At 37.5% G+C, this 25,919-nt stretch overlaps 1 protein-coding gene across 5 annotated transcripts in view; it reads left to right on the top strand.

Moving 5' to 3' along the window:
- The first annotated feature begins 2,696 nt into the window (after positions 1 to 2,696).
- The window catches only part of RNF180 (ring finger protein 180), a 68,047-nt gene continuing 44,824 nt past the window's right edge, over positions 2,697 to 25,919 (top strand). For 2 of the 5 annotated variants that reach the window (XM_074532662.1, XM_014269006.3), the window contains exons 1-4: positions 2,699 to 2,831; positions 7,448 to 7,586; positions 9,696 to 9,791; positions 13,255 to 14,196. In XM_074532662.1, the coding sequence (XP_074388763.1) occupies positions 7,485 to 7,586; positions 9,696 to 9,791; positions 13,255 to 14,196 (1,140 nt within the window). In that variant the 5' untranslated portion in view covers positions 2,699 to 2,831; positions 7,448 to 7,484. Of the gene's footprint in view, positions 2,832 to 2,879; positions 3,279 to 5,245; positions 5,301 to 7,447; positions 7,587 to 9,695; positions 9,792 to 13,254; positions 14,197 to 25,919 lie in introns of those variants that run through there. The other 3 variants (XM_014269005.3, XM_026795169.2, XM_026795170.2) reach the window with 3 other exon arrangements.

Raw genomic sequence — 25,919 nt, forward strand, 5'->3', positions numbered from 1 at the left:
TCATCCAACAGTTAATCCAATAGTGAAGGGTGAAAGAGGCCATGGTTGCTCATTGTGCTTCTTCTGATACAATGCTGTTCAAATATGCAAGCTGCTTAGAAAAGAAAAGAAAAAGGGTAGAGGGGGACAAACAAACAAACCCCAAACAATAAACAAAAACCCAAACAAAACAAAACAAAAAAATAAAACAGCAGGTAATGGCAAAGATGATTTTCCTTCTATGCTCAATGTCAAGTCCCAAAAGTTCTACTCAATAATTTCAATTTCTTCATTATTTTCTCCTAATGCTCCCTTTCTGACCATTTTCCAGAACACGTGACCAAATAATTGATACGCAGGTCTTGGAGATGACCACATAATGGAGCACTCTAATAGGTTGAAAAACCAGGGATTACAGACTGGGTTAATGCTTTGGATGGTCATTAGTGCACTACTGAATAGCTGCAGAAAACTTAACTTCTTGTAATGAAGTATTTTGGTAAAGAAAGAAACTCTACAGGAATGACAATTAGGTCGTCCCTCCCTCTAGGCAGTTATATCAACACAACTGGAATGGAAATGACATGTTCCTGGTGATTATTGGAATACATAACCACTTGTTAGAGGTTCCCATAGAGTACCTGTGAGCTGGATACACTCTCCATTGTCATGACATGAAAACAGAACGTGCCACTGTGTATGCAGCAGTCACTACAGCCCTGCAGGGTGCTTCAGTGCACAATGGCTCATTGCACAGGCCTTCAATGCAGTCCTCCTGAGACACAATCAATGTCTCACAACAGCAAAGATGCTCTCTGGCTGCTGACTTACTGTGCACTGGTCCTTCAACTCCCACCATAGACTTAAGGGGCTATCCTAGCAAAAGGCATTTCATATATAGCCTGCCTTCGAATTAACTACTGCATCAGCCTGTCATGAGTCCTAAAGCCACAGCAAAATTCATCCTCTCTAGTATTCCACCGCCCAGCTGCTCTGTGATAGACAAACACTATCTATAAGATAATCAATACAGTTACCCACACAGTACAGCTGAATGGCTCTGAATATAGTCTTGTAGCCAGCAGCAAAGTTTCATTCTTCCTCATTCCATTTGCTGTTGCTGTGATGTAAGCCATATGGTCCTTTTCACCTCTTAACCCTAGAGCCACCTTCATGACTATTTCTTTTTATCTTTTAATGTGGGATTCCATTAAATTCAAGTAGTCCAACACTACATCCTACTTAAAATGAAACAAATGAGATGAAAAAAATTAAAATATCTCTCTCCTAATATTTTCAACATTATTCTATACCATAAATTGAGGCCTGAAATGTCTTGAACTCATTCTTTTAATCTGCATTTTATTTCTTCCATTCATCTATTTCATGTGTTGCTCTATAGTTTTATCAATTAAGTTTGCTAAAACTTGCCTTATAAACTGCAGTTCTTTATGACTGATAAATATTGCTTTTTCTAATAGTCATTTTAGTCTAAATTTGAGCATACTGTAGCACACAATAAATTATTTGAAAATAATAGTCCATTTCTTCTACAGTTACTGTACTGCACATGGCAGAATAAAACATAATTTAATTATTGGGAGCATCCTACTTGTGATGTTCTTTACTGGGTCTCCACTAAGAAAAAGTAGCGACTACCACAACATCTCAGGTTGTAATCTTTGTGTACTTTGTAACCTTTGCAGTGCACTTTGGTCTCCATGAGAGCCCAGATGTTACAGGTACCTAATAATATAATTTTGTTCTTGACCTGCAGGGACTGTATATTGAAATATAAGAAGGGTCACAGAAATTATATATCATAAATATAGGAAAAAGCCTGAAATGAAGGTTTGATTTTTCCAAATCACCTCCACAGGCAAAGTGAACAGACTCTCATTTAATGTTCGTCAGCAAACTTCCAGCCTTTCTTACTCTCACATTGCTTTAAAATTGTTCCATTCTCGTGTTTGAAGATTGTCATTAGCCTCATGAGCATATTGTCAGCACGTATCAGCTCCCGGTCAAGGCGCAGTGTCACCGCAAGAGACCAAATCCCCGCTGAGGTGCAAGGGACGCCGCAGGGATGGAAGCGGCCCGCTCGGTTCTCTGGGCACACACGCTCACAGACCTGAGGCCGCCGTGCCGCCCTTCCTTCCATGGAGCCCCACCTGATGTGCAGCAATTTCCTACACCTATTCATAAGTGTTCTTCACTCCCTCGCCCCGTGTCATTTAACGCTTCCTCCTTTCTCTTGCTGTACATTAGGGCAGCCGGGGACTCTGAGGACACCCAGCCTTGCAGGTGACGGCTGGCGGACGCTCGCCCGTCCCTGCCGTGTCCCTGGCCTCGCTCTATGAGATTACCACCTCTGGGTTTGGGTTGATTCCTCCGGCCTGAGGGAACGCAGTTTCTTCCCCAGTGGCCACTGAAAAGTTGTCGTTCATTCCCTTAGCCTTAATTCTCTCCGCCTCTCTTTTCCCTGGTCGCTGCTTGCCGCCGGCGCTGACCCCACCCCGCTCCATCTCTGCCAGTCAGGAGACGAGAGGACGTGCCGGCCTCAGGGCTCGACGCAGGCTGGCGCGGGCATTTCCTCCGTCCCCGCGGCAGCAGGGCTGGCCCCGCCGCCGCCGAGGGCCCCCCGCCGGCCGCAGCAGCCGCCAGGGCGGCCCGGACTGCCGCCGTGTGCCTCCCGAGGGCAGGGGCCGCGCTGCCGGAGCGCTTTCCGCCGCCGTTTGTCTCCCGTCTCTTCCCGTTCGCGGGAGCAGCTGCTGCTGCGCAGCCCCTTCCCCGCCCGCCCGGTCGCTCCAGTGCCGTCGCCTCCTCCTCGCAGCCTCGCACGGCGCGGCCCGGTGAGCTGAGCGGGGCTGGGGCGGCGGGAGGCGCCGCAGCCGCCCGTGGGGCCGAGGCGGGCCCGGGCCGGGGGCGCGGGGGACGCGGGTGAGCGCGGTGGTGCCGACAGCCGCCCGCAGCCGGGGGAGCGGCCGGGCTGTCCGCCCCGGGGTGAGCCCGGCGCCCGCCTGAGGGGCAGCCCCGTGCCTTAGCTCCCGGGGTTAACTCGGCGGGGCAGCCGGTCGGGCCTAGGCGGGTTCGGGGTGTCGGGGGGCAGCGGCAGTGACAGCCTGGTGTCCCGCGATGTGCTGGGACAGCGGCACCCTGTTCCTGCTTGTTTCGGTCTTTACTTTGTGCAACAACTAGTGCCAGGATGTGTAAGAGCATGAAACAGGCAGCTCTGACTCTGGGATCTCTTGGAAAAACGAGGTCACACGCCGATCCGTGATCTTCCAGTGACCCGCCAGGTCTGTTTCCTGTCAAAGCCATTTACACCCTCCATATCCAGCTGTGCCTGGACGACCTGTTGATTTAGGCAGCCTGCAGCAGGGGATTAAGCAAGTCCAGAAATTTGCTTCAAGCAACTTTTTTTTTTTTTTTTTAAACTTCGGTTTATTACATGGGTTACATGATACAAAAGTATCATGCTGGCCACCCATGTTTGTCTCTCTGTCTGGTAAAGTAACAGTTCCTCCTTTGCTGGGAACAGGAACTTGGGATATGGACTCTTGTTGGCTAGGACAGCTCATTTAGCTTTTCTCTATCATCTTCCTACAAAGCTGACTCTCATCTAATTTTTTTTAAGACTGTCAATAACTGTTGCTGAAGTTTCAGTGACCTAGTTTCTTACTACGGTGTAAATATTATTGTAATTTCAATGGCTGCAATGCTCCGAAGGGGTCATAGGTGATCTTTGAAGAAAAGGCATTGATAACCACTTGTGTTGCTACACTTATTTTCTCATTTTTATATATTTGTGAATGAAGGGCAAGTTGAAGTTCTAGGCCGGATTTCAACAGAAATTTAGGGGATTTTGTTTCATTCTTCACTGTGAATATACGAGAATTTTTAATAGGAGTCCTACTTCATGTTTTTTAGCAATCATTTTGAAGACAGAATGAGCAAAATGTAATATATTGTACAATTGGAACTTTATAAGAAATTTAGATGATTTAGATAATTTTTGTAATCTGTCTAGTCTTCTCAGCTGGTAAAACTGCAGGGAGTTCTGTGTCCAGAACTTGGATTCAGCAAGAATAGCTGACCCTTTTGAAGGAGTTCACAAAATAGCAGTGGCAGTTGGAGATCAAGAAAGCATTATCTCTGAGGAAAAAGAGAAATATTTATTTAGTTCAAAGACAAGATTGAAGCTAATATCTAATAAGTGTTTAAAGTTTTAAAATGTTCTGCACAAAAGGAGCAATTTTGTTCTCTGTATTCACAGCAAATAAGGGAAGTTAGAAGAAAATTCCATGTAAGTATTTGGGGAAAAGTTAATAATAAAAGATAAGAAGACAATGAAGTAGTTTGGGAAGGGTGTAAAATCTTCATCAAAGGTCTCTAAGATAGAGAAGATTAGACCAATGAGTTCCAAGAAAGGGTATCGAGACTGACTTGGAAAGGAACTCTTAGGACTCTGCTATTAGTTTTACTGGGACTAAATAATAAAAAAGAGTTTGAAGGTCATCAGACAGTCGCCATGGAAGAATATAGGCTTTTAAATGCTCTGATATGTCTGCATGCTACTTGGGAGGCAAGCGTGAGCTCACACAAAGCAACTGACCTGAAAGCAGTGCAGCCACACGTGACCTAGTACTGAGATAAAAAGGCCCACTCAGGGCCTGACACTATTTTTGGAGTTCCAAGTGAAAAACTTTTTATGTAGACACTTTTTGCTGAAGGACACTAAGACACTATGGTTAAACTGCATTTAACTAAACAAAAAACCTTCAAAATTCCATGGTTGTATGCATTCATTTGAACTTACGTGCAAAACAAAATAAAAGTGCATATTAATGCCCTAAATGAGAAACATGATGTGTGTAGAAACTTCTGCAGTGTGTTGACATGCATCTGTAGAGTTTCTTCTCTCCTTTGTGAGGTCTGCAAAAGACAACCAGATTTTTAATACACCTGCTTACTTTTTAAATACTCCTAGGCCAGAAGAACACTTCAGCCTGCTGTATCGTAATATTTTAAAAAGTATCCACTTGACTTGGATTTTTTCCATGTAGTTCACTATCAGCACTCTTGCTTACACAAAACACAATAAAATACAACCATGCTGTGTGTTTCATTACACTTATACTATGCACTCATTTCTCTTATGTAAGTGTAATTTTAAATAAAAGCTATATGCTGAACTAAGAAGAACCTCTCAAAGGGTATAACTAACTAAACAAAATAAATAATTAAAAGACATTTTATTTTGCAGTAAATCTTGGAAGATGTTATAGAGAAGGAGGATGTTTACATCAGTTCAAATGCCGGTGAGATCCTTAGAGAGCCTTTGTTTGCATGACTTGAACCTTGGCTTTTAAATAGAGCAGGTGCTCATCAGTCTTTTATCTGATTATTGAGAGGTCTATCCCGAAGTGGTTTTTGCCCTGCTCCAGTCATCAGCTTCAAATGAAGCAGCTGTTCAAAAGATAGCAAGACATCCTGTTCTCTAAGGGGAACAGAATGTATATAGAGTCTTAAATATATCATTTGGATAAAAAAAAATACAGCATAAAAAGTGATGCAAGTATGTATCACCTCATATCAAGAAGATATTTGGGTAGATAAGGATATGGCTGTACCTAAAAGAATGTGTGAAGTAGCTGCATGCAAAATATCTTTCAGTCCATCCTGACTGATCTTAGATTTGATGCTCACACTGAACTGTTGTAAAATTAGATTCATTCTAGAAGTGTATTATGAATTTGTGGAGGTTAAATTAATTAGAACAGCTTTAAAGTGTTTGAGTGATATAAAGAAATTCATAACTGATGATCATTCTCTCAATACCCTGTGGTGCCTAGTTTCATAGCAGCAAAGGGATACAAAGTACTTCTAAAAATTTTCAGAGAATGAATTTACTTTAAAAAAAATCATTCATAGACAAGTTCATTATTTTATATGTTACATTCGGAAATGTGTCTGATACAGAAAGTGGCAGCACTGACAAAGGTAGGTTAGTAAAAACTAAGTTTTACTTAAGTAAAAACTGAAGTTCTGCTTAAGTCGAAGTCTTTGAATCATTCAAATTTTGTCAGGAGCAAGACAGGTTGCTAATATAAGTTCTTAGTTTTTATGTAATTGTCTCTTGCATGATCCTTTGCTTGTCTGTCCTAAGATTTGTTAGTAGACCCTTAATAAAAATTCATTTTAATTGTGATATTGCAAGGAAATATTTAATGTTTACCTTAATTTCACTTCTTAAGCTGAGAGTGGATCCATCTGATTGTTAAAAACTGCGCATAAACTCAGAGTCTACTATATGTATACATGTTTCTGCTTGTCCTTGTCAGATTATATTTCAGACCTTTACTTTTGTAGAAAAGTAAAAAATGTGCTGAATGAAGACCTCAGATGTAAATAAAAGATAATAAGTAACCTCTCTTTGTGTTTCATTGTCTTTAATTAAATCAGAAAACAAGGCAGAAAAAGGAAAGGTAGAAATGGGAAAAATGCAAAAGTTTGTATGTTTTCAATAAGGCAAACTGCTCTTCAGACAGCCTTTAATGAAGGCCTCAAAGTTTCTTTAGTTAGTGAAAACTGCAAAAATTTAAATGTTAAAATAGTTGCAAAATTAGATGTTTGGACTCTGAAACTTTTTACACTGATTTTTAGTTTTATAGTCCAGCATGCCCATCAATGAGTCCTGTGCACTTCAGCACTTGGAGTAGGCCTAACTCTACTACAGGGCTTGAGTTGCTATGTAGATGAAAAAGATTTTCTTATTTTTTTTCATGTGGCTAGCACAAGGGCATCAAAACATAAGTACTTTGAAGGAAAAGTTGGAGGGTCCTAGGAGAAAACTTGACAAAAGGGGAAGATTTTGGAAGAAGCTAGAGAAGACCAGAGAGACAATCAGGATGCAGCAAGACCCAAAAAGAGAAAAATAGAATATTTGTCTTGTCCTTCTGGTGTCTTAATGTAGTCCTTGAAACATGGTTGCACCAGTAGTGTTCATCCTTGCACACAAAATAATTTAAGGGAGCAAGCCTCCAGGGGCATGTTGAGAAAGGAATCAGTCATCTATAGTTTTATGTTGGCATTCATTATTTTTATCTGGCATTATATGTGTGTATGTATTCCATAAAAATTGGAATATGTCCAGTTCTCTTATCTTTTGTCCAAATATTGGACAAGATTTTTGTTTGGTTGATTGTTCAGTTTTGTTTTATTTTATTTTGGTTTTAGTTGTCTTTTGTTGTTCTACTTAGTTCTTTTTGCAACCTGGAAATAAAACCAGCTGTTTCATGTTACTATTAAAAACATCTTGTTGGCATGCTATGTAAGATCAGAGTATGTTTGTAAGTAGAGTATTGGTCTCCACTACAGTGGTGAGAGTATTTATGGACTTCAAGGTCTCAAGAGAAAACTGGTGTTTCGATGGGTGACCAAATTGTATGCTTTGTGGTCTTTACAGGTCAACATACAGAGCTGCAAAATCCCAAGCTGACATAATGAACAACCAAGAGGCTGGTGTTCTCTATTGCTGGAGATGTAGAAAATATATAGAAAATTCTGTTTTTCTTGCAAAATGTAGTGAGAAAAAAACATCCCAAGTAAGTATAGCATCTTCTGAGGGAGTTTGTAAGTTCTTCTGGTGCCATTTATTTTCAATGAAGAAGTATTAGACTTAGCCTCACTTTGTACTTAATCTCTCATATGTAGTAAAGAAGAGACATTTCTGTAGAGAGCAGTGGAGGAAATAATTTTAGTGAAGCCAAGTAGGCAGTGATCACCTTCATGTTCTGCCATATGCAGGCTGGTGCTCATGACACTTGGCTACTAGCTTATATAGAGCACTACCATTTCTAATATAAAAATGGAGTTTGGTTTTGATGGTTTTAAAGCAGTCTTTTTATTAATATCTCCTAATGGACAACTCTTTGTGTATAAGGTGTATTTTAAAGACTGGTTCTAATTCCCCCTCTGGTAGTTAACTGTGTGTAAAACATCCCTACATCAGGGATATTTTGCTCTTCATTTTTTAAATATGGGCCGTAGTCTGTGCACAAAAATAGCTCAGAAGATTAGTCTGCGCTGAGCAGGGTTATACCCTGCTCAGTAATTTATATTGTTTTTATTAAAATAAACAGAAGGATTATTACACAAAATAAAACTGTGACAAAGTATTTCCTACTGTTTTATAATGGCAGCTACTAATCATAAAGATCTAGGGTCTTTCCAAATGTGCCAAAAAGGCTTTCAGCCTCTTGAATCAAAGTTAAAAAGCAAATAGAAGAGAAGGTGGTGATGTTTTTTATTAATGTGTTAGTAATGCAATAACATTCTTTTGCACACTAGAGAGGGGTACAATCAATGGATGTAGAAACAAAGTTAGTTTTTAAGATCATGATAGTATTATCAATAAAACCCATTTTAATCACTCTGCTTACAGAGCTTGAAGTTTTAGAATAGTTTTCTCACTTTATATTTGATGGCTCTTTTATGCATGGTTTGAAGTGATTTTTCGGGGGTAATGTGGAAATTCCAACTCCTTCCATGGAAAAAAATGTAGTTAAAATAAAAAGATATCTTTATCCAAGTTCCCTATGGTGGAGCTTTTAGTTGTGAGTGGAGATCCACCCATCATTGCATGGCTGAGGTAGTGTCTCCTCCATTTATGTAGATAGCAAATTAAAAAGTGTAATTTAATCCTATATCTAAAGAGGTTGGAAGGGAAAGAGAGTATTAGGATGAGAAGACTAATGTTTTCAGCGTGTTTTCACAGATGATTTTTAGACCTTCACACAGAGACATAACTGAATAATGAATGAAGAAAAATGCGGAACAAATTTTAAAACAAATGTTGAAGACCACAGTCTAAACACTAATAATTAAATGCACATTGAAGTGCAGATGATCTTCACAGATAGGACAAAAAGCTAGCATAGGCATAATAAATGGATCTGTCTTCTGTCAATACTTGGAAAAGTTTTAAAAGCTTCTATCTATAGCCCCACTTCTAATTCTAAGCAGAATAAAATTTTTATTTCAATGACTTTAATAACATGGGCGTTGACAACTTTCCTTATTCATAAATTTTAGCAGCTGATTTTAAGACTTTCTCACCAGTTTCCTTATAATTTTAGTCATCCCTGTAACACTTATTTAGTTAGGCAATTGTTTTTATTTTAGTATCAATTAGTAAAATGCTACAGGTTTTTAGATTTCTTTTCTCTTCATTTGATCATGTTATTGCTCTAAAAACTCGAAAGTTGATAAGACTACCTGGTTACTCTGTTAGTTATTCTAAAAAAAACCAGAAAATTAATTCTACTCGTTGCATTTGTGCATTGCTGATCACAGTCTTTATGTAAATTATAACTTATATTTTTCTGTCTTTACTGAAAAATTTTGCCAGCTCACAGTGATTCTAAAATCAATTTCCAGATATTCTTGGAAGGCATACTTTCTGTTCTTTTAAAAAAAACAAAACCACCTCCAGACGCCTACTTTTCCACAGGAGTTTGCCCAACATTTTTAGATTCAGAAATAGATAATTCCTGACAATATCTATCTGATTTTTAGCTTAAAGAAGCACATCATATTTGAGATTTTTTTATTTCTTAATGTTTACCCGTTTGGGGGAACTGTCTTCTGGCTATATTCAAAGAAAAGAAAGCTTGCATAAATTTTGAGTAACAATGTAATTGTTTCGTTAACAGATATCACAACCTTCAGCGGCTGCTCAGAATTCTTGCAATGTATGGCATGTGAGCTTAGAAGCCATTCCAGAGTGGGTGAAATGTGTGATTGAAAAGGTAGTAGATTTTTTTTTCTTGCATCTTCATTATTCAGCATGTAAAATAAGGGGGACAATTTCAAGGACACTATTCTGGCAAGGTCCATGTATGTTACAGAAACCTTGTAACTGAGGGAATTCTTCTCAGGAACGTCTGTCGTTACCATTTACCATTACCGTCTTTTTCCTCTCTAAAATATTGTTTAATTTTGTTTTGCTTTTTAATATATGCAGAAGTGCTACAACTGATAAATTCTGTTTCCTACTCTTTAACAGATGAATATGTTTATGGCTGTCCAAATAACTGTCATGGGCCTCTCTGCATGTTTGTCATTGCTTAATATTATATTTATTACCTGGGCTTTGGGGTTTTCTTTGTTTTGAGCATCATATCTTGATGTATAGGTTGACAGGGACAACAGGAAGCATGTTTTCCCATAAAAGTGGGCTCCAGATTTGTTAAGAGATCAGTTTTTGGAATATGATATGTTTTATACTGAAGTCTTTTATACTTAATATGCTCTTATATGTCATATGAATATAAAGTAGATACTTTTCTGCAAATTCAAAGGTCTGATGACGAGCCAGTGTCACTGCTTTTGAGTTTTAACTGCCCATTTGTAAATTACAAACCATCTCATAAATTTCCTGTTGTACTGACTGCTTCAGTTGGTATTTTCTCTAAGTTGTTGACGATCTAGAAGTTAATGTTGTGGCATAGATACCAATAAGCAGAAGCAGTGGGTTTTTTTGCCTCACTGATTTTCTTTTATGAATCTTTGATTTTGATAAGTAAATTTTATTTGCATTCCTTAGACTTCTCCTTAGACTTCAGTGTAAAATTTTGCTGTATTTTAAGTAATTTCTGCCCTAAGCAAGCCTACAATGAAAATAATGCACAAAGAGAAAAAAATTGTTATGACTGTAGAACTAAGCATACAGAAATTTAGAAAACCTTAATCTTCCTTCTTTGTATTCCTTTATGTGGGATTTTTCTGTTAAACATTAATTAAACTTTTTAAAATTAGTGATATCCTCTACTTCAATGAATTAAACATTTTTGTGTTATAATAGTTATGTTCAGAAACACTAATCTTAGAGGTATGTTTGAAAATTACAGTTCATGAGTTGAGTTATAGTATGAGTCACTTTACAAAATCGCCTAACCATGAATCTTTAATAATAAGGCAGTTTTTTAGAGGTTTTTTTGCCTCTTAAATTATTTCAGTATAATTGAATTCAATATTGATAGTAGTATTATTCTTTTCACTTTTAGCTTTTAAATTATTATTTGAAAACCTGGAGGGTCAAATTGAGGACCAAGGAAATATAAAACCCATTGAATGCTTGGCACATTTGCTTAAGGATGCAGAGGAGCAATTCTCCTCTGGTGAAAAAGTCCAACAATGCAATTCTCTGTGTACACCTTTGACATTTTTGTTTTCGCTGTGTCACTTAATATCCTTGGAACTCTTGCCTCATTCACTTTGTCTCCTCTGGCAAGATCCTGTGTTTTTATGGGTAAGTGCGGGGGAATGCAGGGTGTTAAACAATTCTGACTTACCTCCAGATCCTCCTGAGCTCTAAATAATTTTGTGATCATGTGTTATTTTCTCCTGTATGACTCCTGAATCAAAGGCTAAATCATTCTGCATAAGTGCAAAGTCTATTTGCAGGCTGTAAAAACCCACTGCTTCCCAGCCGGTTCTTTTTTGCCATCTGTCCCTGTTCTTAACCAATCTTCTTGGATTTCATGTACGTATTAGTACAGTTAATCTTCAATAATTATAAATATGTAGCTAGTGCTGCTAGTGACCTTTATTGACCTGGATTTTCTGTTACCCATCACTTACTGCTTTGGTTTCTTTTTCTAACCATTTCCATTTTCCCTCCATATGCAGTCCGTCACTAAATGTATGTACCCTCAGCACTCTTTCAGATCTTGTTGATTTTCCCCCTACCACCTCCTCCACTAGTAGGCTGTTACTTCTTTTACTGAGTCAGTGCTTCCACACTCCATTGCCAAACTCATGCTAAATCAGTCCCAGGCTCCTTGGTACTACACCTATCTCTCAGTCTCTTTGCACATGGGGCATGGAGGTGTCCTTTTTCCTCCTGTGTCTTGCATGTCAATTCTTTGCAGGCTTCTGGCCTTCTGTGAATCACTTTGTCTCTCCATTTGAAGATTGGATGCTATTCCATCCCAAAAAGACTCAATAAAGTCACGAGAAAGTGTTTTTCTCTTAATTTTAGTGTCTAGCCCCTGCCATCTGGGAAATGGACTGTGGGAGACTTAAGAGTAAATCTCTGAAGAAGCTTAACTCTTCTTTGGGAATGGCCTGTGTACACATCGGTCAGTCTTATTAAACTGAGAGCCATTGTGAATGTTTGCAGAATTCTCAAGAATTTGAAAGCCTGTGATTATGTGTAAACTATTCTTTTTGAAAATAACTTTTTCCACACAAGTTGCTGGAGTGTTTTTCTGAAACTGCTAAATTGGTCTTTCTGACATTTTCTGTATTTTTGAATGGGAAAAGCATCAGTTGTGGACATAGCTGTCCAAATCACCTTGAAGGGCATTTGCAACTGAAAGCAATACTTAAACTGGAAATGTTGTGCACTTTCTGTACTCATAGTTCTTTAGACACTCAAGTCAGTTAAGTGTGGCTGGAGTTGATAATGTCGTTTCTCATCTGGGCTTTGATCCTACAAACACTTGCATAACTTTAGTCCTCAACAGTACTGCTGACAAATGAATATAATTGCTGAAAATACTAATGGTTGTCTAAATATATAGGAGGAATAATAGTTGTATTAATATGGAGGCATTTATAGATTTTTTGTATGTATTTTCTTTTGAAAAAGTGACTTCAGGGTTGAAAAGAATTTATAAATAATGAAAATAACTGTCTCCCTATATATAGAGTATTAAGGATTTGTCATGGTTTCTGCACAGAGATTATGTTGTAATGCTACATACACCAAAATACAAATACCATTTTAAGCTGTTGTGGGTTAATCAAAGTGAAAAGCTATATTCTTTTTGTAAGAAATCTTCTTTCACCATACTTAGTATGCAAGAAATGTATAAGTGCTCAGAACACTCAGCTGAGAAGCTGTGCTTGCCAATTCCAGATTAATTTGGGAAATTGATTTCACTACTTTAAAGATCTAATGTTTTCATTAGTATTGCAGCGTTATTCTATCTGTGGACAAATTCTAAACATATTTTAAAGCTTGTACATTTTACAATGTGTGTTGTAGTTTTCTTAGAATTTGTTATCCCTGCAGCAAGCCAAGCTTTGACCAGAACATTATTTATAGTGAATTTGCTTTCTGCTGTGAAGTATCTTTTATTCTATTTGAAAAACAAGAAGAAAATCCTCTTACTAAAGGAGAAAATAACTTCAGTAATTATTTCTTGCTCATTTATTTTCAGTGAACATGTTGTGTGCTTTATTTTTTTCTCTTTTTGTCAATAGGCACAGTGGACAATTGGAAAACTGCACTGTCCATTCTGTGAGGCCTGCTTAGGTGGCTTTAACTTTGTTTGCAACAAAGAATGTTCCTGTGGACAGTTAGTAAATATACATTTCTTCAAAACTTGGACTGAGGATCAGCCACCTTTCTCTGTTAAATTGTCAAAATCATCAGAGAAACATTTGCTTCTCAAAATTCAGTCTGGTTTTAACAAGTATACCTGCCATGAAGTGGTAACTGCAACTTTGAAAATCATAAATCAAGGGCTTTCATACACAGCCGGAAGTAATAATGGTGCTGGAAGATTAACAGAAGCACTTTGTCTAGAATTAAGAGCTCCTAGATATGAGATAGAAAGTAAAAAACTTCCCTTAAAAACATTAAATCAAAAAAGAAATCTTCCTTCTTCGTATCCTATCAAAGATTCATGCACTGTAAAACCTTTTCACAGATCATGTAGCTTGGATTTAAATATCAGAGAAAGACTTTTTTTGTCACCTGTGTTATATGAAACTTGCGGCATGGGACCACTTTACCACGGCCAAAGTGAAAATGCACCTGCTTATGTACAAGGGAGCTTGCAATTAGAGGCCAGTAGAAAAGGTGGTAGTTCTTTTCAGGATCTTTATAGTTCCAGGGCTGAGATACTACAAAAACAATTTCAAGTTACTTCTGTTACCACATTACTACACAGAGACACTGAAAGTGAGTGTGACTTTGAAGTTACTGGACAATCTTCTGGTACTGTCATTGCTGATGGGTCACCATTTGTGATGAATCTTTCCTCGCCTACAAGAGCTGTAGAAGACAAACAGTACATCACACCTGGTGGTCTTGTGCAGCCTACGAGTATCTCCTTCAACCAAAAGCTGAGTAAAAGAGAAAGACACAAGTCAAAAAGCCTGAGGAGAAAACAAAGGCGAGAACAATGTCTACTGAAGCAAGTAAGTGTTTAAAATTAATTATGCTACTTTTTTGGTATAGTTTGACTTGCTTTTAGAAATAATTCCTTTTTTTTTTTCATGTTCTCTTTTAATACTGGCTTAATGTGGAACTGTCTACGGTTCCTACCTGACCTGCAGTCAGGTATCAGGCAAGCAAAGATGTGTGAACCCTTCCTATATGTAGTTTTTTTCTAATTCTGTCATATCAGGTTTTCTTTCTGGGCAAAATCAAAACATGATGGGTTTTCACTGGCCTTCTTATTGTTTTGTGATGTAATATTAATTTGAAGTGGGAAAAAACACAGTGAAATTTAATCTGTGGGATTAAAGAAAAACTAAAAATTTGAATCTTCTAAATGAGGAACCCTACCATGACAGAATTTTCTAACTTTAAGTTAATGGTGTTTTGAGTTAACTTTATAGTTAAGTATGTTTTAAATACCTTCATTATTTCTTGTATATTATTATTATTATTATTATTATTATTATTATTATTATTATTATTATTATTATTATTCCATAAAAATATTTTTCTATGAGTAAAGAGTTGATTACTGTTATTTAAAATATTAGTCCTTAATAGAACTAATATTTTAAGTAACAGTAATAATATTTGCAGATAAATTTTTTATCTGCAAATCTTACACAAACTGTTACATATTCTTATCAATTGGACAGTAATGGTTTCCTTTTTTAAGGCATATAAAGCAGAACAGAATTAAAGGTAATAGGCAGTCACAATTTTTGGAGGAAGGCTGGGAAGTAAAGCCAGTCATGAAATGACTAACACAGTTTTGGTTTGCTCTCAAATTTAGTAGAATGACTAATGATAAATATGCCTTTATATAAAAATTTCTCATCATAAATTTCCTGCAAAAAAACTGTGTGGTAAGCAAGAGCAACCTTACTAACTAATCAGAGAAGTGGTATCTACTCAAGCAATTATTCATCCTTTGGATAGATTTGTCATTGTGAATTCAAGATTTAAGAGAGATACTTAGAAGGTGTCTTTCTCAATTAGATGTGAGAACCAGCTTGAAAACGTAATGGGTCTTGGAAATATTATGAGTCTTTTCGGTATGGTATGCATATATTCTTTCTTCTTTAGGAAGGCTTTTTGTTTTGCTTTAAGACTTAAACTGCTATTGAGACCTTTTGAAAATGTGTTCTCGTAAAATGCATCTATTAAGCTGAGAATGTGGATGTCTTAATATTGAATACTTGTTTTCTAATAAGCCTATAAAGATTCTTAGCGATCCAGATCCTTAAAATGGCTTTAAAAATTCCAGATCCCATTTTTTTGGTAAGTGAAATGATGATGCACAAGCACAATGGACATTTTTCAATTTTATCATGTCACCTACGGTGTCTCCAGACACTTTAATCTTTAGATGTTACTTTCAAGAATAAGACATTGAACAGATTGTTTGAATTTTTGATAGCTAAGCAAGAAAGATACTTTCAGAATTTTTCTTGTTAAGGCATGCTTAACCTATTCCAACATTATTTTAGTTACATTTGTTAAGATCTGATTATTGGAGAGATGCATCTAGCCAAATTAAGGTGCAAACGAGACCAAATGCTGAAGGCAATAGTATGAACTTCATCTAACAGTAAGTGGGAGGTAGAGAGAGATAGAAAGAAATAGAAGAAGAGAGAAGAAGAGTGAAAAAGAGTGTGAGAGACAGATTAAGTAAAAAGATATCACGAGCCATGGTTCCAGACATCATCCCAATGGTCCTCTTCTGGTCTTTTCAGTAGTGAGGGTTCAAGGTCACTCAAAACTTCTCCCCATTTGTACATTTTAGCTAACAAAGGAATCACTGCTCATTGCATACACAGTTTTGCCATTCTCTTGGTTAAATGATCTGCTTGTTTCCAATGCTGAGTGGTCCCATGCTCAGTTTTCCTCTTCTTTTGAGTCAGTGGGCCATGGCCTCTTCCTTCTGAGCTGAGCCCAGTCAGAGTGACTGTCAGCGCAGTTGCTGAGCTGGCTTTTCTTACACCACCCTGTGGCTCAAACACTGGGTTCCAGGGCCTCTTCCTCAGTTCATGGGTTGTCTGTGGGGGTGACAGAGATAGAGGGCCCTACAAGTAAATACAGAAACAGCAGAAGCAACAACACAAGTAATCATACCATGTACAATAGCTGTGCAAATCGTTAAAAATACAAATCCAATTCCACTTATTAACCCAATTCTGATTAGGCACTGTCCCTACCAGTGATACACAAGGATCTGAGTGTTGTTTAATTGGTGGTGGATGTGATGGATTCTGCAATGCTGTGTCTGTTGGATGTAGGCCAACATTAGCCATAGAATTACAGAGAGCATCTTGATTTTTAAGTCCCATAGGCCAGTATCCCCAATAGATACATATATTATGTGTTAAGATGGGTCAGTTAGCCTGCTCTGAAGTAGATTTTCAGGTCGCTTAGTGCAGCTGATTACACAGTTACACACTGGGAATAAGTGTGAATGGATTTGTTGAAAAAGTGTGCTTACATACTTCAAATTTTTTTAGATAAACACTTCAGAGTGTACTCTTTCAACAATATCCACTGTAGTTGAAAGAATTTTATAGGCAATGTTCCTGTCCAGCGGAGTAATTCTATGTTGGGGTTTTTTGGGTTTGGTTGGGGTTTTTTTGGGTTGGGGTTTTTTTGGGTTTTTGTTTTCTTTGGGGTTTGGTTGGGATTTTTTGGGTTTTTGTTTTCTTTAATTTTTATTTCAGGGTGCAAAAGGCCCTCGTTGCTGCCTGAGTAAATTGCACCCACAACTGAGAAGCGCATGTGGTGCAGAATGCACTAATGTAGCTATATTGATTAGCATAAATAAAATAAATTAGGTGAAGTTAAAATACTCTGTTAGGACACACTGTGAAAAGTCAGTGTACATCAGACATGTTCAACAGGGAATATAAATCTCTGATTTGATTTGGAATGTCTCATGATTGATAACATATTTTGTTCCAAAACTGGTCACAAGTAAAGTTGCTTAAGATCTGGTAAACAGCCTTTTTGTGTTATACCCATGCCCCTTTTTTGGTCCATGGCTGTCTGTCCTTCTGGTCTAAAAAGGAAGTGTTCTATTTCACATTTGTTTTGTTAGGATTATTCAGCTCACTCATTAATATCTCTGAAAAATGTAGCCAAATCATCCTAAATCTAAAGCCTTTTGAGGTAGAACTGGTTAATATGTATTTGTATGATTCCAAATATACATAAATTCTTATGCCAACTCCCAGGCTAAATTTGATTTAGACAAAATTATACATTTATGAGACAAAAGTAAAAGGTCTTCCCACACCATTTTTTTCCAGTAAAAGACAAAATAAGCTTGGCAAAACATCAAACTAACAACACATAAAATGGTTTGACTAATACATGGTCTCCCAACAGGTTCATTCACAATGAAAACACAAACAAATCACAAACGTTAATAAGTTGATACTACAAGCAATTATGGTGGCAATTAAAAGCTTCATTGGTTTCATGCAGCTTGGTCTCATATGTTGGCAGGTTCCTATAAAAAGAAAAGTGAAAATTCAGCCTACTACAGACAGATTATTGGGAGGATGAAAAATCCGTCCAGTGTTGATTCAGAGGTCCTGTGTCTACCGGGGAGGATAAAGGCCCTAAAAGAAAAGTCATTATTGTATCTTCTTAGCTGGCTTCTGTGAACTTTCTCATGTAAATCCACTGATTCACCCTCTCTGAGCTGGTTCTTTTGATCTTCTGTGTGGGCAGGGAATGCTAGCACTCCTAGGAGAAGAAAGCAGCACAAACTTCCTGGCAGATTACCCCTTAGAATTTTAACTTCTGTTTCATGAAGTGTTTGGTGCACTCCTCTTGTTGCTTCCTTCATCTTTTCATGGGGCATTCCTCTAATTTATTTCACATCTGGAGGAAATAAGACTGCTTGCAAAATTTCGGGAAGTCTTGAATTTGTGAATTTGTGAGTGCTTTAATGGCTTAGCCCAGATTTCTTTTAGGGTTAAGATTAGCAGACTTCAGTTTCTCATCCAGGAGCCATGAATTGACCTTATCAGTTCGGCAGATAACACTGGCTCTGTTTACTCCAATGATTTTACCTCTTTGCCATCCTGAAAGTATACCCAGATTTCCCGTATTCTAATAAATTAATATTATTGGATTTCAGCCTTGCCTGATGTATGACCAGGCTTTGATATCTTAGTAGATACATAAGGCACCATTTCAGTAGCTCTTTGCTGATCCTGGCAGTCATTTGGGGTTTCAACTTTAATTAAGTATCAACACACTACTGCCTTGTCATCAGATGTCCGTGTTAATGTTACATTTTGCTCTTTTGCAGAGCCACAGACTGATGCACTGTCTCCCAACTCCTCCACTGAGCAAAATAATGAGTTACAAGATCATGTTTCAGAACATGTTAGAGGTTCTGCATCCTGCAATTATTCCCCTAACATTCTCCCTCTTTCTCATTCATATTCTAAAGTTCTGCCTGAAGCATTTGGGCATCATCATGCTTGACAGCTAGCAATTCCTCTACTTGCATTCTTTTTTCATTTTCCTTATTTAACAGAAAGTGCAATTCTTTCACCAAATCTCATAAGGATACAATTATTTCATCTTCCTATTTTTGAATAACCAATAGTTCATTAAGAGGAACCAATAGGTTAATTTTCTTGTGTAAACCCACCTGTCATGTAGGAGGGAAACTAACAAATTTTTCAAGGAAGGATACAAAAATACTTTTTTTGCACTGACTACCCTGGACAGCCATTTTTTCAAAAGTTCCCACAGGAGAAAACATGTAACCTTCCTCAGAGGAAAGCTGTGGCAAAGTTTCCATGTGTTCCCAGGGAAGGAACCACACAAGCCCCCCTAGAGGGAACTGTACTATTGTCAAAGACAATTCAGATCACAGTATCCTGCCAACTATGACAAAAGTTAAGATCCCATTATCTGAGAAAAGCCTCTGCTCAAATTAAGGTGCAAATGAGACCAAATGCTGAAGGCAATAGTATGAACTTCATCTAACAGTAAGTGGCAGGTAGAAAGAGATAGAAAGAAATAGAAGAAGAGAGGAGAGGAGTGAAAAAGAGTGAGAGACACAGATTAAGTAAAAAGGTATCATCAACCGTGGTTCCAGACATCATCCCACTGGTCCTCTTCTGGGCTTCTCAGTAGTGAGGGTCCAAGGTCACTCAAAACTTCTCCCCATTTGTACATTTTAGCAGACAAAGGAATCACTGCTCATTGCATACACAGTTCTGCCATTCTCTTTGTTAAATGATCTGCTTGTTTCCAATGCTGAGTGGTCCCATGCTCAGTTTTCCTCTTCTTTTGAGTCAGTGGGCCATGGCCTCTTCCTTCTGAGCTGAGCCCAGTCAGAGCTGACTGTCAGCTCAGATGCTGAGCTGGCTTTCCTTGTGGATGCTTTGTGTTCATTATCAGTGTTCCCCCAGCTTGTTTACCTCTTCCTAGTCTGAGATAATCAGACAATATTACCATCTTTATCTTATCTCTAGTTCCTGCCATGTGACTTAACTTACTGTCCAAATTTCCAGGAAGTCACAAAGGCATATCCAACAGTGGCAGGGTGGGTGGCAGGGGTCAGGGTGGTAACCAGTGAACAGTTGCCTTGTGGTGTTGGTTTGCCAGAATGAGCAAACTCCTTTGGTGATCTTAACAGTATTTGAGGCAATTTTGATCTTTAAGTCTCTTACAATATTATATAGAAAATTGTATACAGTTTGTAATGTTAGTTCTCATCAGTAAGCATAGTTTACAAAATACAAAATTTTCAAAATTAGTGTGTAAACTAAGTGATTGCTTTCAAGTAGTAGCTTTCAGAAGAAGATACTTTGGTTTGAGTTGATTATTTTATCCTTGGTGAGAGGTTGCAGTCATGTCATGGAATGTTTAAATGTGTCTACTTCTTAGACTGTGTCAAGCTGCGCATGTGGCTAGTGCAGCTGTGTTTCCCAATGCTGAGGTGTCTTCCCAGGAGAATGTTATTCTAGAAAGTCACATCCTCTGTACAGCCTGACATGTCGTAATGGTCCTCTGCCACGCACTCCATTTCATGGCTGCTTGCCTCTCATGTCAATCTGCTGTCCTTTTTTTTGCAAGTTTTGCTTTTCATCTTTTTTGGGTTTTTTTGGTGTTTCTGCAATCCTCCTTGTAAAAATGTGGATTTTGTCACTCTGGTACTTCCAACAGAAAGCTGATCTGTGATACTTTGTAACCATGATTTCTAACACACCCTGTGTGTTCAAGCAATCCGTAAAACTTCACGAAGAAAAAACCATAAACCTCTGGTTGGATGGAGTGAAAGAGTTTTAATAAATGGCAGTGAGAAGTATATAATTTAAGTACTTTTTTAAAAATTACTTTAATGCAGCCGAACCCAGCAGTGAGGTAAATATTTTCAAAGATGTAACAAAAGCACTGAGCATATCACATTTATCTTTAATTTTCTGGAGAGCAGTCTAAGATAACAAATCTGTTCAGACTTTGGAATTTCTTTGTAAATGCAAGGGCTGCTTTATTTTGTAATAAGATAAGTATCTGTGAAAGGTTTTCTTCTATCTTGCAGAAAAGCAAAGTGCAGCCATAAACATTATGTGGCAGCAGAATGCACTCTGTTATTAAATTGAACACAGGAACGTTCTGTGAGCTACTGACCTGCACTTCTTCCAGAGGCTTGCAGTAATGCAGGTTCTGAGGCATAGGAGCAGGACTGAACTAGCTAGCTAACAGCAGAGGGACCCAAGCTTCCTCTCTCTGTTCCTGCAAAGGATGGCTCTTCATGCCTGTGCAGGAGATGCTTGCATTTTTAATGTGTGTGTGCACATCTGTGTTCATGGGGGATTTTTAGACTTCTGTTAGGATATGATTATATATGGTTAGAATGTGTTAATTATGTAAATTGTTATGGTATGATAATAGCTGCTTAAGTCTAGGAGTTGCCAATATTAGTAATGACTCTTGTTATAGTTGCTGTAGCTAAGCAGATGAAGTACTTCTTCTATGAATTCCATTTTGTGTATATCTTATATGTTTACATTGTTTGCTAATGAGGAAGCTTGTATTAGTTTTCAGGAAGACCTCAGAAAAATATGATTTGTGATTTCTCCAGATACATTGCATTTTTTCTCAAAATCATTTTACATAGAGCTCTGTAATCAGCTTCAAAACTGCAGTATCCTCTTGGAAGGGATCCTAATTTGTAGGGGGAAATACTTGCAGTCTTGCTACTTTTCTTAATGACACTTCACTGGTTCTTTTTTATCTTTTTGAAAACATCAGTGTTTATCCGACAGAGATGGCTAGCGGTCAGTTTCCAAAAAGTCGGTTTGCTTTTCATGCTCCCAGTGATAATCTAAACTCTGGACAAATAGGTGGGTGAGATATAGTGTCGTTTATCCACACTGTCAGGTGTTGTTATCTTGCCCTACAACCTTGAGTTTTCAAGTTCATGCTGATACCTTCTAGCATTTGAGAGTCTTGTAGTGAAAGTGCTAGACTTTCAAGGTTTAGCTTGTGACCAATGTTATTCATCTATGTAAGTCTCTTGTTAATGAGCACAATAGTTTACAGTTCTTTTTCTTGCACAGTCATGTTTTTATTGCAACTGTAAATCTTTCATGTATCTAGTTACGCATTTATGTACTTGGATTTCGTTCACTCTTTCTGTGATGATGCTTATAACAAGATTTGTTCTCAGAGTGCATATGGATCTCTCAGCTGGCTGCTGTGGGGGCTAAAAGCATACATGGAACAACTGCTGTTACTTGTTGTATCATGAAAAGATAAAAAAAGTAAAACAAATTAACTGCAGACATCTGGTCAATTAGAGAAATTGCTGTCACAGCTAAACAAAGTAAAGCTAAGCAGCCAGCAGGGCCAGGGGAGTCAGCCACAGCAAGTGTGTCTAGCCTCAGCCCTTATGGCTTTCAAGGTCAGTGCTGAGCTAGTGGTTGTTCTTACAGGGCTATGTGGGTGCATGAAGTAGTGTCTTTTTAAACTTCCTGAATAAAGGAGGCAATAAATTTCAGGCGTGGGTTGCTGCTGACCCAAATTTTCTCTTTGCTTTTGCTCTGGTTGTAACTATTGTTGCTACATGACCTTGGTTATTAGCACATTCATTCTGTCACTGATTAGAACTGGATTAAGAAGAAGGTATTAGGGATGATGGATTCATGCCCAAATGCCCGGCATACCTTTGTAAAACTGCAGTTGTAGTGCGTATGGAAGTTGTATCTAAGTAAAATAGCATGTAGCAGCTACTGTTTTCTGAGGTGCACATGAATCTCCTGTCTCAAGCATTTAAATGTCAAGGTTTTAGAGTTTTAATTACTTTTAGCTGCAGTCTTTTTATGCCATTATTTGTGATTACAGCTTTTAAGGGTATTTTCTGACCTGACTTCTTCTACTCTTTGACATGTCTTCTACACAGCTTGGGGTTAATAATAACAAGTGGAATAGATAGTTTTGCAAATTTGCAGGAGGAACCTTTGCTTACATTTGGTTATGAGTTGTGTTGTAAGTAACGCTTGTGTTGGGAAGGAGAGAAAATTGCTCAGGCTGATACTGGAGAGAAACAATATATCATGATTGTCTGTATGTATTTTCGTATATTTTATGATCATCTTGAAGCTAGATTATTTAGACTAGAATATAGTGTAGATGCACTGTCATAGTAGCTGTAATGAAGGCCAAAATAGCTGGCTGTGCTGTGAATTTATTCCTTAATTTAAATGAAATACAGGTTTATTAAGCTGCTTGTCTATAAAATGCTTTCAGGATATATAGAATGATCCCAGCAGAGTGGAATTCAAGAACTGTTACGCATTATGTGCCCATTTTACACAAGACAGAGGGGATCATCTGCTACTTGCTGTGCCAGGCCAGCACTGGTGTTCAGAATGCTACCATACAATAGTATTCACTGATTTATTTGTACTTTTCTTGCATCCTTAGTAATCTGTAGTTTTTCTGAAGAGAGACACAGAAAGTCTGCAAATGCAGCCACCTCTGCCTTAAGTAATCATATACTCATAGTGGTACAACCCAAAACGTCAATGGCTGGGGTAATGTCCCATGCCACAAATAAGATCCTAATCCATCCTCACAGGCACTGTATCTTGCTGAATGAAAACAAAAAAAAGAAAGAAATAGCCCATTGAAATTAATTACATATTTTATTGCTGCCCGCAAAAAAAAAAAAAAAAAAACAAAAATCCAACAACAACCAAACATCAGTGTGTTTTTTCAATAGATTATCACAGAATCTTTGCTGCTGTTCCAAGGCCATATTGATTGCTATTCCAAGAAAATACTGATGATCAGCCTAGAACCATAGAAGTACTGTACGCTTTTTTCTTTTATGAACTGTAAGGTCTAGAATCTATTACTTTAGTTTCTCTAGAAGCTTACAGACAACTTAGATCATAAGAATTTATGAAATTTGCAGTCTCTCAGCTGAGAAAGATAATGACCTGTTCACAGAGGTAGGTTGCAGTATTGTGCAGTTAGGTGAATCCTATAATTTCAGCAGGAATTCTTATTACATAGATAGAGTGAAGAGCACAATAAATTACAGTTACATAAGATGCTTTGTGGCAGATGAAAATCAAAGTTCAACAATACTAGGAACAATAATACAAGAGTGCTTTCATATCACGATTTTTACTGTGTATAACCAGAAGAACAACATCAAATACACAGTAAGAAAAGAATTTTACAAAAAAAATCCCCAAATTTTGTGCTCCTAGTTCTTCCTTTCTATGAATTGCTACTGACTCATTCTCAGTGACTAAGAGTTTGAGTAGGTTTTGTATTTCTGATTAGTTTTCAGGGTATTAAACTCTCTGAATACATATAACTGAAGTAAATTAAAGGTGGCTTGTATGGAAATTCAAGTGCAGGACTTGGTTCTCCAATTTTTTTTTAAATTTTTTTAAAGAAAAAAATTCCTAAGATCTGAGAGAATTAAAGCTCGCTACTATTTCACAGAATCAGAATTATAGGATGGTTTTGATCAGAAGCGGTCTTAAAAATAATCTCATTTTCATCCCTCTGCCCCTCTGTCTTCCTTCCAGTGGACCACTTTGCTCAAATCACATCCAGCTTGGCCCTGAACACTTCCGGGGATAAGGAAACCACAGCCATTTCTTCATGCTTTATAGCAGTCAATGTGTCTATGAATGTTATTAATCCACAACGTCTCATTAACTTCCATAAATGCAAAAATTTTAAATGATGTTTTGGTAAAAAAGATGTATAGAAATTGGTGAAATGACTAACCAAAAAAAATTTACCAAACAAAAACAAACACACACACACACACACACACACACACACAAACACACCAAAAATGTGTAAGAAACAAGAATTTTAGGGACTTTTTAAAAAGTCAAATTAGAAGATCAAAAGTAGATGTAATCTAGAATATCTCAGTTTCCATTTTCAGATTAAAATTAGTATGTCTCAGGAAGAGGAGAGCTAGAATTATGGTGCAACTCTGAAATGCTCTTTACTAGAAAAAAATCTCCATCTGTCTGCTTATCCCACTGTTTTTCTTGTCAGACTAGTTTTGAAGCCAAGCAATTTACAGATTAAGAAAATAAGTAATGGAAATTATTTAATTATTAAGAAACAGAGGAAATAACATTCATTAAAACATCAAAAAGGTTGCACATGGTGAAGGAACTAAAATACATTAAATAATGAATGCAACCAGGCACTGTGGAGTGTTACATTGAGTAGGCTCCCTGAATTGGAAAGAATAGATGACTGTGGAGCATTCTGACTCTGCTCCAATTGGTTGTAGCAAAATGTTTGTTAAAAAACCAACAAACATGCATGAATAGCATGAAACATTACACTTTTGATTCTTGGAAGGTAAAAACTGTGTGCCAGTCATTTTTCTGTAAAAAAACTATAAACTGTGGGCTGATCATTTGTATGGAAAAAAATTTACAATCTTCCTTTTTGTGTATTTCCTCAATGTTTTCTGACCTCTTTTTTCATTCTAGCTACAATTTATCATTTGGTAAGTTTTATTCAGATAACTGCTAATATTTAGGAAATTTTAGGAAATTCAATTTACATGGTAGACTCCTAAATGCTCTATGTAAAATGCTGTACAGGAGCTTTGTAATAGGGAAAGATACAAGTCATAAGGCAAAAATCTGTAGACATCAAGCCGCAGTGCAGCAGACCAGTCAGCACTGGCACATCCAGAAGGAACGTGTCCTCCTGCATGGGACCTGCTCTTCTTCAGTTAGATTAATTTGCTTTTATTCCTCTACTCTGATACATATCAAATATGTGGTTTAGAGAATTTCTTGTTTGTTTTATTGACAGTATTGGAAAATAGGATTCTAGAATAGCAAAGTGAAAAAGACAGCATTGCATGTGGGCAATTGCATATGGTTTTTATAATTTGCATTTTTCCAGAAAAACCCATTTAGTGGGTTTGGTGTTCCATATCACTTTCTACAGGACAGACTAGGCTGTAGAAAAATAATGGGAAGAGATTTTTTTAAGGGTAGACATGAGCACACCCGGTAGTTCCTCTTGGCTGCATAATGACATGGCTTGTGTTATTGAGTAGTCCTTTTGAGGTGGGTCCAAAATCCAGACTGAATTGATTGTGTCAATTATGTTATGGTAAAGAGGAGTACTGTTTTTGGTGTATTGGCAAACTGAATTTTGGGTTTATGCATTA

Source organism: Zonotrichia albicollis, chromosome Z, assembly GCF_047830755.1.
Source record: "Zonotrichia albicollis isolate bZonAlb1 chromosome Z, bZonAlb1.hap1, whole genome shotgun sequence".
Classification (NCBI taxonomy): domain Eukaryota; kingdom Metazoa; phylum Chordata; class Aves; order Passeriformes; family Passerellidae; genus Zonotrichia; species Zonotrichia albicollis.